Genomic DNA, 12,414 nt, shown 5'->3' on the forward strand with positions numbered 1-12,414 from the left:
TGTATTTCACTTTTTGTTTGTCTCATAAAATGGTTTTATTAGACTAGGCAAGGCTATTTAATATGAGTATTACTCTGATTTGTTTAGAAAAACTAATTGAATAAATAATTGTTATAATAAAAATAATTTCGTTAAACGCTGCATGTGCGTCAGGATCTATTTACATTTTAAATTCAATACCTATACTTACTATATAACTAATAGATGGCGTTACTAACATAAAGGTAACTTCAAAAAGTTATAACGATGTTTGGCTTGAAGAATTAGATTCGTTCATTTTAAGAACAATAAAGAAAAAATATTGATTTTTCTTATATACTGAAACAATTAATTAAAATCCAAATCCAAAGTTTACATGGGAAATTATATTCCAAACGTTGGTAACCGTGTTATTGCGGTGTTGTAAGATTCATTGTTGTAAAAATCAGGACGTTGTGTCAGATTTTCTTGTTTTTGTTATTTGAAGTTTAAAAATGTTCAATTTTTTATACAAATTATATATACCTAATTATTTTTATAATTATTTAAAAAGAAATATCTAAAATTACAACGCGCTGTGTAAGTCTTTAACAAGCTATTCCAATATGTTGGTGTATCTAATAATATATTTTTAGAGAGAACGAAATCAAGTTATACCCCTAGTTCCGATTACTTTTTTAAGAGATTAAGTATATTCATAATGTTCTAAACATTTAAAAAAAATGTTTACTAAAAAAATTAGGTTATATTTTATGCGAATTTAATTACAACGTGGCAACGGTGTAAAACGTCAGCTTTGTTCGAGGGTGTAATTCATAACCACGAATTGGTTGTACGTAAAGTATCGTTTATGGTTAGGTTACTTATGAATTTAATAAGTTTCGTATTCACGAATCGGATCGAGCAATTTTCGGCTGCTCAAGCGCAATAGCAAAAAAGTAGTACCGTGAACAAACATGCTTAATTTAAATCACTATCAATCATCGCGATCCAGATTGACATGGTACGATATTGGTTTATATAAAAGATCACAAAATAATTTGAAATTTTTATCGCGATCACGTCAACACTGTTTATAAAAGTTTTTTATTCACCCTGAAGTAGTTTTTGTAGTTCATCAGTTAATTGTATTTATTCAATGAAATTGAAATTCCTCGAAAGCTTAAACTTTTTGTTGGTTCAAACAACACGTGTTCACGCGGCTATTAGGACACATAGATGACGAAACCAAAGCTGAATAAATGATCAGTCAATCAGTGATTGTGATCTGAATTGAACGTATACAGGCCACCATAGATTAAATTTAATTAGCTGTTTATGTACCTAGTTCAGATTTCATCATTTTTTAGGTTAGAAGACATTTAACACAAAAATATCAAAAGAATTCAATACTAAGTCGGTAGTTAAATAGTTTGTTATATTGTTAAAAATATGGCGAAATATATATATTAGTGGTACTGGTGATTAAATAGTGAGATTAGTGCTGTTAGTTACAGTTTGTTTAGGACATTTGTGATTCATAACTGATGCTTTAGTGATTCTCGTAAATATGATCATAACCTTTCGTCTTTTGTTATTGCTTAATATCCGACGTTGCCAAGTTTTTAAACGCAGTTATTTCTACACGCAAAAAATGTTTTATTCGGATGATTGGTTAAAGGAATTAATTAAAACACAAATAATACATCAAATGGTTTTATATCAATCTACACAGCTTTGTTTACATTCATACGCTTAATAAAAAATGCAAGTACAATTTCAGAGAGGAGACATAGATAAATGGAGTTTGTCTTCAAAAAACCAGCATCTAATTTAAGTACCAGTACCAAGCGCATTCTACTGCGATTTCTTTTTGTAGAATTATGGCAGTATCATAATTCTTGAAACAAAAAATTTTATTAAAACCAATTCAGGAAAGTATTATTATTATTATTAAGTAATTTTTGCCAGTTTTCTCAAGACCTATCAAGTGATGTTAAACGCCGAATAGTTACATCAAAACCTGATATAGATTGTCGATTATTTATGACTATATATACAGGATACAACAAAAATGTGAAAATAAATCATCATTTCTCATAATTGTCATCAGTGTGTATTTAAATTAAAAGGAAAATTGATTTCTTCAAACTCTATTTGAGAAATTGAATTTTTTGAAGTTTTTTGTTTTGAAATTTTCAATTTTTTTAACTAAAAAATGAAAAATTGTTAGGTTATAAGTAAAATTATAAATAATTCAAATTTCATATAACTTCAAACATAAATAAAAAAGGGTGATTAATTAATTATGTAAAAATGATTTCATTTTGATTATTTTGCCCCCCTAGTTAGAAATCACATATTGTTTTTCCCACCGTCCCCCCAAGATAAAGCACGTTAAGATTTTAATAAATTACGTTTCTTTGAGTAATTAATACTTACTTCCTGATTTTTAAAACTGGATGTATAGTTTGGTGGTAGAGTTGAAGGTGTAGAAGCTTTGGGAATAAAAATAAATAAATTTATTATATTTTTTGGAGGAAAAAATTTAGGGGATAATAGAAAAATGTATATTTTGGTGGAAAAATTTAGGGCATCACGTTGTTTTGGAGTGTATGTCACAAAATTGGATATTTTGGTGGAAAAAATTAGGAGCTAGCGAGTTTTGGGAATGCAAATAAAATGATGCAGTTTTGGTACAAAAAAATTGAAGGCTAAATAGAGAAAATGCATATTTTTGGAGGGAAAAATTATGAAATAATAGAAAAATGTACATTTTGGTGGAAAAAATAAAGGCATCATGTTATTTGGGGGGTGTATGGAAAAGAAATGAAAATTTTGGTGGAAAAAATTACGGATTAGCGAGTTGAAAATAAAACGATGCATGTTATGGTGGAGAAAATTGAGGGGATAATAGAAAAATGTGTATGTTGGTGGAAAAATTTAATGCCTCATGTTGTTTCGGGGTGTATGTGAAAAAATTGGATATTTTGGTAGAAAAAATTGAAGTATAAAGCGATAAATGATCATTTCTATGGAAAAAATTGAGTGGCAAAAGTTTTGTAGAAAAAAAATTTGTCTCACGAGCTTTTGAGTAGTAAAGGGCTATAAATAAAAAAATAGCAATTATAGTGACAAAATGAAAAAATAAGCGACATATGCATAATTTTCAGAGAATATTAAAGACTCTCATAAAAAGAGAAATTTTATGTTATTTGCGAGAGGAAATCATGGTAAAATGGCCTTAATTCAGCGAATATTAAACTTAATCATACTGGCAAAAATATGTGATTTTGAAACGTAAATTTATTTCGAAATTTCCCGGTAATACTTGTCCCACAGCATAAGCTACATCAAAAATCAAACCCGACCCCTTTCAATTGCAACCCTTAAGTAATCATTCGATAGAATTTATTTTTATAAAAAAATCTAATAACGAAACTTTCCAAACAGACTATAATAAAATTTTTTTATATGTATCCTGCATACTTGTACGCGATCGGTATTATTGCTCGTAGACATGTAAAATCAACACCTATAAAAAAATGCAATAGAGCGGAATGCAATTTGTACGGATTATTTTTTATATGCGTGTTTTCTTTTTGGAAATAAAAACAGTCGTATCCATGCTTCTAACTCTACGATAGTAGCACAATGTCAAAGATCATTTTCTAACAGTAAATTTACTAAAAATTGGTCAGAAGGTAAGACAGTAGATCATTTACAGGTAATATTTTACCCTCGTTTTTATAAAATTTATTATTCAACATTTTCTCTTTTCAATTAAACGCTCTGTATATTGTTTCGATTGAAAAAATGTATATTTAATGACGGAAATGTGATTTGAAACTTTAAAGTGTACTTTAAAGTACATATGAATAAAGTCAGTTTCCACTAGTTTCAAGCCGATGTTTCGTTCAGTTTTTAGAAAAAGTTGCTTCTATCCATTTTTCTCCAATTGGAAGTTTTATGGAGGATTTTCCACGAAGACAAAAGTAGGGAATCCTTTAGACGTCTCTACACGTGATAACAGACAGTTTCCACGAGTTTTATGCAGATGTTTTGTTCTGTTTATACCAAAATGGCTATTTTTCTCCAATCGGATGTGATTTGGAACAGTTTTGGGGAGGATTTTCATAAGAAGGAAGTGCCAAAATCTTAAGACGTCTTCACATGTAAATTCAGACAGTTTCATTGACTTTTATGCCATATTTTTATTTGACATACTAAAGTTTATACCAAAAAGTGTCTTTGGCTATTTTTCTCCAATTGGATGTTATTTGGAAGTTTTAGGGAGGATATTTCACAAGGAGGAATTGTCAAAGCCTTGAGACGTCTTCACACATGAATATAAACAGTATTTATGAATTTTATGGAAATATTTTATACCAAAAAGTGCATTTATTAGATTTTTATGAACTTCGTTGTTCGAACACGAGTTGAACTAATCAAAACAGTTAAAATAATCAATCAGCTGTTGACAATATCGTTTATTTTTATTCCATTATACCCCCACATAGTTTTCCGAATTAATATTGAACTTAGTTTTCATAAAAATAGCAAAAATTAGGGCATTATACTAGAAAATATTAAAATTCCCAATTATTTTGCACTCAAACGAATAAAAACTCCAATTGGTTGAGGGTAAATTCGAAAAATTTTTTACAAGCACTAATTTATATAAAGTGTCCATTTTACTTGATAATTATTATTAAAAACAACAATTTTCGTAGGGGACATGAAAGGTAATAGTTTCTATCAATTTTTTCAAACAGTATGGTACTTCCAAAATTTTCTTCCGGCGTACATGTGGTCCATAATATAAGAAAAGTTCAAAATATGACATAAACAGAGTAATGATAAATAATATTGGTAGTTGAAACGATCCATTTCCTATATACGCTTCTACGAATCTTCATTTGGTTATTAAAATCAAAATTGTTCTCAGTACTGCATTGACAAATCGAAAAGAAACAAATTTTGTATACCATAAACTTAAAAGATTTAAACTTTAAAATTTCAAACAAACTTAAATGGCGAATGGAAATGGTGATACCAGTAGGTCAAAAGTACCATCCCTTAAAACGTCAATTGATCTAAAGAAAAGGGAAATTTGTTTTTCATAAACTGTAGAGAATAAAACAAGTGGAAACAGTAAGAGGGGTTCAAATGTACCACCCCTTGAAAAGACAATTAATCGAAAAAAAAGGAATTTGTGTCTTATAAACTGCAGGAAAAAAACAAGTGGAAACAGTATGAGTAGTTCAAATGTACCATCCCTTAAAACTTGAGTTATTAGAAACAAAACCAAATTTGTGTCTTGTAAAATGCAAGAACAAACTCAAGTGGCAAATTTAAATGGTGATACCAGTAGTTCAAAAGTACCATACCTCAAGACGTAGTTTTAATAATAAGGCCAGTAGTTCAAAATTCTTTAGTATTAAGGATCTTTCAAATATTTTTCAACAAAGACCATTAAAATTTAGGCAAATCAACAAATTTATTGATAAAATTGTAAAAAATCATACAAAACGAGATGAACTTAATTCGCGTTTAATTTGAGAAAAAAAACTGTAACAAAAACGTTAATATCACAACAAAGAAACAGGGCTGCCAAAAATTTCATTGTACTGCTCGAAAATGTAGAACGAGGGTACACACACAAATACTGCTTTCTTCTTCATCATCATACCATCGGTAAAATACTCAGCAAATTTATTGTAAAATAAAAGTACAAAAAAAAAGAAAAAATTTGTTTTTCCAACATTAAATACCTAAAGCGTAAGTTCTAGCACATACACGTTATTTCCCTTACGGATAGAGAATCCGTACGAGACCAGGGAAAAACGGTACTGTTACATTCATACATATTCAGTCGCATTCATTTGGGAGAGACAAAACAGTTACAGAATATATTGTTACAGCTAGTAATAATAATAATACAGTATGTACCAGGAAGGTTGGGGGGCAAGCCGGTTTTTTTTTGTACGCTTACCCCGCCCTCCTTTCACAATGTCCGGGCAAACGCCCTGCACTACACAGCACTCAACAGTTCAATGTATTTGCCTCAAACAGCGTTTCCAAGTTATGATACATCTTGATCTTCCACATCTTGGAGCTGCTCTTTCGGTTCTGCCTCACCTGTAACATAATGAATATTTCAAAAACTAGTACGTTAACATAATTGGTAGAAAATAACCAAGCAACTATCAAACATCAATTTTAATGTGAAAGTACCTAGATCAGAGTCTAAACTATGGGTGCCTACTCATTCGGAAGACAAAGGATACCAAAACAAGCAGAAATGCCTTTAATTGGCTCAGAATCACTCTATATCATAATAAATAATCTTATTTAGTAGTTTCTGAAGAGAAAACTGGTACTTTTATAAGCTGAAACTCCTTTTTCCTTTTTATAGCAAAAAAATTGATTCTCAGAAAAAACAAGCTACACCAAGCCAGGGAAGACTTAGTCAACCTAAAAACTAACGGAAACAAATTTCGTGGGGAAGAAGAAGAAACTCGAGATCATGATCTAGTTTCCTAATCATTTAGAAGTCAAAGGAAATGGAAATTGCGAAAAAAGAATCAGAAACTTCTTCAGCTGGTTCAGAACCTTTCTATATGATAAAATATTCTTATGTAAATATTTATGAAGGAAAAACTGAAAAAAAATTACTCAAGTGATGCTTTTAGGAGCTGAATACCTTTTTATATCAAAAAAATTTTGTTCTCAGGAAGAACAAGCTACACCAAGCCAGGGAGGGCTTCCACACAGCAAAGACTTAACAACATATTCAGTGGAGAGACCAAAGAAACTCTGGATCATTATAAGGTATCCTAGTCACTAAGGAGTCAAGAAAAAGGCTAGAAAATGAGCACAAACACCTTTGCTAGCCTAGAGACTTTCTGTATTATAAGAAACTACTCAAACAAAAGAGAAAGTTAATTTACTTGCAACAGACGAGGAAAAAAAATTCCAAATCATCTGGTTCTAGAATAAACTTGTAGAAGCCGTCACAGAAAATGGAGTTCTCTAGAAATTTGGAATGATAAGCCATCTGTAAATTTATGACATCTATAGAGTTATTCTAAACCTCAAAATCATTGGTTCCAAATTGACACATGAGTACCAAAGAAAATTTGATGAAATAGGTCGTCTAGTTTGAGGTTTGGGATATTAAGGGGGCAAAAAAAGCTAGAAAAGAAGCAGCAATACTTTTACGAGAAGAGCTCCAGTAGTACTTTCCCAAATTGGATCACTATCACTACAAAAAGTTCCTCAGAAACTTTTGATACCACTAAATTAAAAAAATAAGTAAACTGGCTAAGTTTCCTTACTGACAGGAACTGAGGAACGGGAAACTTTTTATTCACCTAATAGTGGAAAGCCCCTGTGGAAAAAAGCCCCAGAAAGTGGTAGTGGCTAAGATCTAACCTCTTCAAAAGCAGCGTGGGATACTGTAGGTTATTGGAACTCTGAAACTCGAAGGCGAGCTATAGATGATGATTTTGATGTCAAGTAAACCTGGGAGTGTATAATTTCACATTATACATTGCGATGAATTATAATTTGTCAATATTTTTAAAATAAAATTAAAAACTTTTTGTATTGTTAATTAAATTTGAGGTTAATTGCATGGTTTTTATTTGTTTAATTTAAATAAATGTTTATACCGAAAACATATCTATGATAAAGTTCAATACTGAGTGTTGATTATTTAATATTTTTAATGTTTCAGTTTAAAAAAATGTGAATAAATTTGAAAATTTGTACCAATACAATATTAAGTCCATGAATTATTCATACAGAATGTTATCGAAGAAAAAGGAAATGAAAATTTAATTTTTCCAAATTAATATACTTCAAAATTAAAAAAAATATAGAAATATATTTAAAATAAAATATATAAATGAAGAAAAATGTAAAACTTACCGTCTCCCTGCATATCACTGGTCCATAGGGTGAGGTTGTCCCTCAAGAGTTGCATAATCAACGTACTATCCTTATAGCTCTCTTCGGAAAGAGTATCCAGCTCGGCGATAGCGTCGTCGAAAGCGGCCTTAGCCAATCGGCACGCTCTATCCGGACTGTTGAGTATCTCATAGTAAAACACCGAGAAATTGAGTGCCAGCCCGAGCCGAATCGGGTGCGTTGGTGGTAATTCTGTCATTGCGATATCGCTGGCAGATTTGTAAGCTACCAATGAATGTTCGGCAGCGTCCTTACGATCGGTACCAGTTGCAAATTCGGCTAAATATCTGTGATAATCACCCTGTAATCAACCGAGATGTAAATTTTTTATAATTCAATAAAAAATATTTTTTTGTTTTTTGTAAACTGTCCTGTATATTAATTTATATGAAAAACTCGATTTTCTTCAACACTAACCTTCATTTTATAGTAAAAAACTTTGGATTCACCCGAGGACGCAGCCGGTATCAAGTGCTTGTCCAATACACTAAGTATATCTGAGCAAATGTCTCTAAGTTCTTTTTCTACTTGGGAACGATATTGACGTATCATTTCGAGCTTATCATCTGTACCTTTACCTTCTTCTTTTTGTTCTATAGAAGATATTATACGCCACGATGCTCTTCTAGCTCCAATTACATTTTTATAAGCTACCGAAAGGAGATTCCTTTCTTCTACTGTCAATTCCAAATCCAGCTTAGCTACCTTCTTCATAGCTTCCACCATTTCTAAAGACAGAGACACAAAAAATACCAAGTGTAAGTGTTAAGTGAAAAAAAAACAGACCAGAAAATATAAAGGCGCTGTATATTTTGTTCGCTCGCACCTTGTATACATCATGATGATGCATATTTATTTTGGCGCATTTTTATTGACATTACAATATGATAATTTTAGATACCAGCAATGGAAATTTCATTAAATATATCAAATTATGATATGATTACATAAATGAATGGCATTGATAGAATAAATTTTATATTTTGGAAAATTAATATGAGCAAACCGCGAGGAAATGTAAATTTGATATGGTACAGTGTTTTGGAAAACCCTGTATCTAAATCCAACCAAAAACCTGTCAAATACCAAAAAAATAGGGGAAATTATAACCTCCAATTGAAAACCACTGCAAACTACCGTAAAAAATTTTTGGAGATTTAATTTTGATGAGGTGCAGGGTTATGGGGAACTCATGTAAATTCCATTAGAAACCTGTGGAACTACGTCAAAATAAAGACAATATCGATAGAATAAGAAGAAATACTCCGAAAAATAAGGAAAAATGTAATTTTGTTATAACAGTTTTTTGAAAAACCCTCTACGTAGAACCCATTGAAACCCGTGGAAAATTCTAAAGTAAAATTGAGGGAAATGCAACTTTAATGTGGTATATGGAAAACCCTATATCAAAATCCGATTAGAAATCTGTGAAACTAAAACCAAAGGAAAATAGCATCACTAGAAATGAAATAAATACCTCAAAACCACGGGGAAATATAATTTTGATATGGCACAGTTTTGGAAAACCCTGTATCTAAATCTTAACTGAAAACTTGTGAAATATCCAAAAAATATGGGAAAATGCAACCCTGTATAAAAATACAATTGAAAATCACTGGAAACTACCCTAAAAAATTTGTGATGTAATTTTGATGGGGTGCAGGGTTATGGGTATGTATATTCCATTAGAAACCTGTCCAACTACGTCAAATTGAGGACAGCATGGACTGAATAAAAAAATATTAGTCACTCAATTATTCACAATCTACCTATCATATTCCTAAATATGTTTCTAAATATTTTATTTAAAAAAAATATCAAGTTTTTTTCAAGACATTTTTTTTCTCAAGCTAGAACGCCAATTATTTTATTTATGATATTCTAACATAGCTTTCTACTAATATCAACTTATTATGAAGAAAATCAACATATATTACAGTTAAATGATCAATAAATTATTTTTAAATCAGCAAACTGAGTGAAACGTACACAAAATTAAGTTCAAAGTTATCATTTTCTTTGGTATAATCTACCTACGGACCTCGTAGAATTATATTTGAATAACAAAAAAATTAACTGCAATAAAAATTTTTTTTGCATCCAAATCATTATATACATTAAAGTCAATAAAAAAAATATAGACGTGTAACTTATCTCTAAAAATGATGATAACGGCTCAATTTATCCCAATATACAATCTATTTATTTGACTATTAATTGTTGGATAAGGCTAATCAATTTCCTGCTGTAGATACACAAAATTAATCCAACATTATGATTACATATTTGCACTTTCAGACATTATTATCGTTGAGTCATCCATAGAAATGCAATGACTTGGTGATTAAATTCTTACAACAGTATTTTTTCTATTTTATTAAACGCCAATTTGAACATTGATTATTGTCTCGTACCGGAATTAACAGTGACATGAGGCCGAGCTTCAGAATAAAAATGACAGGAAGTAAATCTCGATTTGGGCATACAATAAATCATTTATGGAAACTATATGCAAGGAATACCTACGTGTTTTAATATAGATACGTTGGCAGATATAGAAATGAACATTTGATTTATGTTTACTAGTATAAAAAAATTATTACAAGATCTAGATGACATTTCAAGTTTATACATTAAATCGACTAATTCAAATTAGAATTGATCACTTAAATTAGAGATGATTTTGGGGTAAAATTATAAAACTAACTTATTAAAGTCTGTCGTAAATCAGATTTTTATAATATGATTCATTCAGAGAGAATTTATATTACTACGGCATATCTGATTACATTCAATGTAACTGACGTTACAAAAATCGATACCGCTTTCGTAGGAGAAACGTCTAAAATGTTTTATGCGTATTAATGCTTGTAATAGGAGTTAAAAGAAATGTAACGAAATAAAATAATTAGGTTTTTTCTATAACTGTCAAATATGTCAGAATGGAGAACGGGGGAGCGTCTTTTGAAGGATAATTTAGCGGTATAATACCAAAAAATGTTATAATAGTAAAAAAATATACGTACCATCGTATCTTTCTGCCTGTTCAGCTAATTTTGCCTTGTATACATTATCTTCTCGTTCAGACATTTTGGGATGATTTAAGATTTATTTTCACAGAACTACAACACAAATTCTTATACTTTACACCTTCCGTACTATCAATATGGCTGCGCCCGCCACACACTGGAATTACCGATGAAGATCGAAAACCTCTCGGAATATACCGTTTCTGACGTCACAAACAGCGCGTATATTCAAATGTGATATTGGTATTTTCAATTTTTGAAGAATGCTAAATAATTTTAAATATTTTCAGACGAGTTTTGAAACTTTTGATTGATTAATAATGACAAATAATTTCATTATTTTATAAACAGATTTGTTTTCCATGACACACTTTAATAAAATTAGATTATTATTAATAATATTATAGCTCTCGTAGTATGACGAGTATGTCAAAATCGCTGATAAAAACTAGTCATATGACTTATACGGAAAATAAATTAATATTTATAGGGGAACAGAATTTCTTGATGATATCATTGTGGTAAGTAATTGTTTATACAGTGAGTTAACTACAACGAATCATTAATTCAATTATACCGATTGTCCCTAAAATGTGAAATTTAAGTAACTAGCAATCCATTTACTACTAGAAATAATTTTTGGAATAATTAAATGAGAAGAGGAAGAAAACACAAAGAAATTGTTACAAGTCCCATTATTTTTGATTACCTAATTTGGAAGTTAAATTTTCCCGCTGCGCCTTTTATTAAAATGTGCTTTTGGTTGTTGAAAAAATTGACTTGGAATAATAAGTATTGAACACGTTTACGAAAACGAACGTTCTCAATTCTGCAGAAATAACGTTGAGTAGGACATTCCAAGGATTAAAACAAAAACTTGCTACCAGATTGAAAATTTTCATAACCTCCAAACAACTGTTGAGTTTATGTTTATCTCGATATTGGTTTGTACGAAAACAACGTTGCCACGTATTTAATTTAAACTATCTTTTTAATGCATACACGTTATTCGTATAGATATCAAAAGGTAATTTGTACGTTCTTTCGTTTATACAGGGTGTTGAACTTTTATGATTGACAATTGTTTATACCTTTTTATCATTATTCGTGCATTGTCATGCAAGATCGTTATGACGTTTTTCTTTCTTAGCCCAAGTAGCGTTTTATGTAGGAAATTCGTTAAAAATATTAAACTGACGTCACTACTAATATGTAAATTTTTATGTAAATAAATCGTAAATTACGTACAATTAAACCGGTTATAAATTGAAACGTAAAGTTTGATGATCGTTTTATCAAGATATGAAAATTGGATGATTTCTAGCTGATTTTGAAATACGAAGGTACACCAACCTTTACAATGTAATTTTCACTGATACACGAACATTGATTTCGGTTACTCTTTGAATGTTTATATTTAGTTCTGTAACTGCAATTCTTCTTTATTAATAAC

General features: G+C 30.2%; 1 protein-coding gene across 1 annotated transcript; it reads right to left on the bottom strand.

Annotated features, from left to right (window-relative positions):
* Positions 1–1,661: 1,661 nt before the first annotated feature.
* Positions 1,662–11,419, bottom strand: LOC130447044 (14-3-3 protein epsilon). Its single transcript, XM_056783656.1, has 4 exons — positions 10,959–11,419; positions 8,350–8,660; positions 7,894–8,233; positions 1,662–6,099 (listed from the first exon to the last, which is right to left on the bottom strand). The coding sequence occupies exons 1-4, from the start codon at positions 11,020–11,022 to the stop codon at positions 6,044–6,046; spliced, it is 771 nt and encodes a 256-aa protein (XP_056639634.1). The 5' UTR covers positions 11,023–11,419; the 3' UTR covers positions 1,662–6,043.
* Between the last annotated feature and the right edge of the window lie 995 nt (positions 11,420–12,414).

Source organism: Diorhabda sublineata, chromosome 7 (genome assembly GCF_026230105.1).
Source record: "Diorhabda sublineata isolate icDioSubl1.1 chromosome 7, icDioSubl1.1, whole genome shotgun sequence".
NCBI lineage: Eukaryota > Metazoa > Arthropoda > Insecta > Coleoptera > Chrysomelidae > Diorhabda > Diorhabda sublineata.

Bases quoted from the DNA above. Each gene is read 5' to 3' on its own strand.
- LOC130447044 (XM_056783656.1), bottom strand. From the start codon at position 11,022: ATGTCTGAACGAGAAGATAATGTATACAAGGCAAAATTAGCTGAACAG. The intron at 8,661-10,958 runs GTACGTATATTT...CTCTGTCTTTAG, and splicing joins ACAGGCAGAAAGATACGATG to AAATGGTGGAAGCTATGAAG. The intron at 8,234-8,349 runs GTTAGTGTTGAA...GGTTGATTACAG, and splicing joins TTTTTTACTATAAAATGAAG to GGTGATTATCACAGATATTT.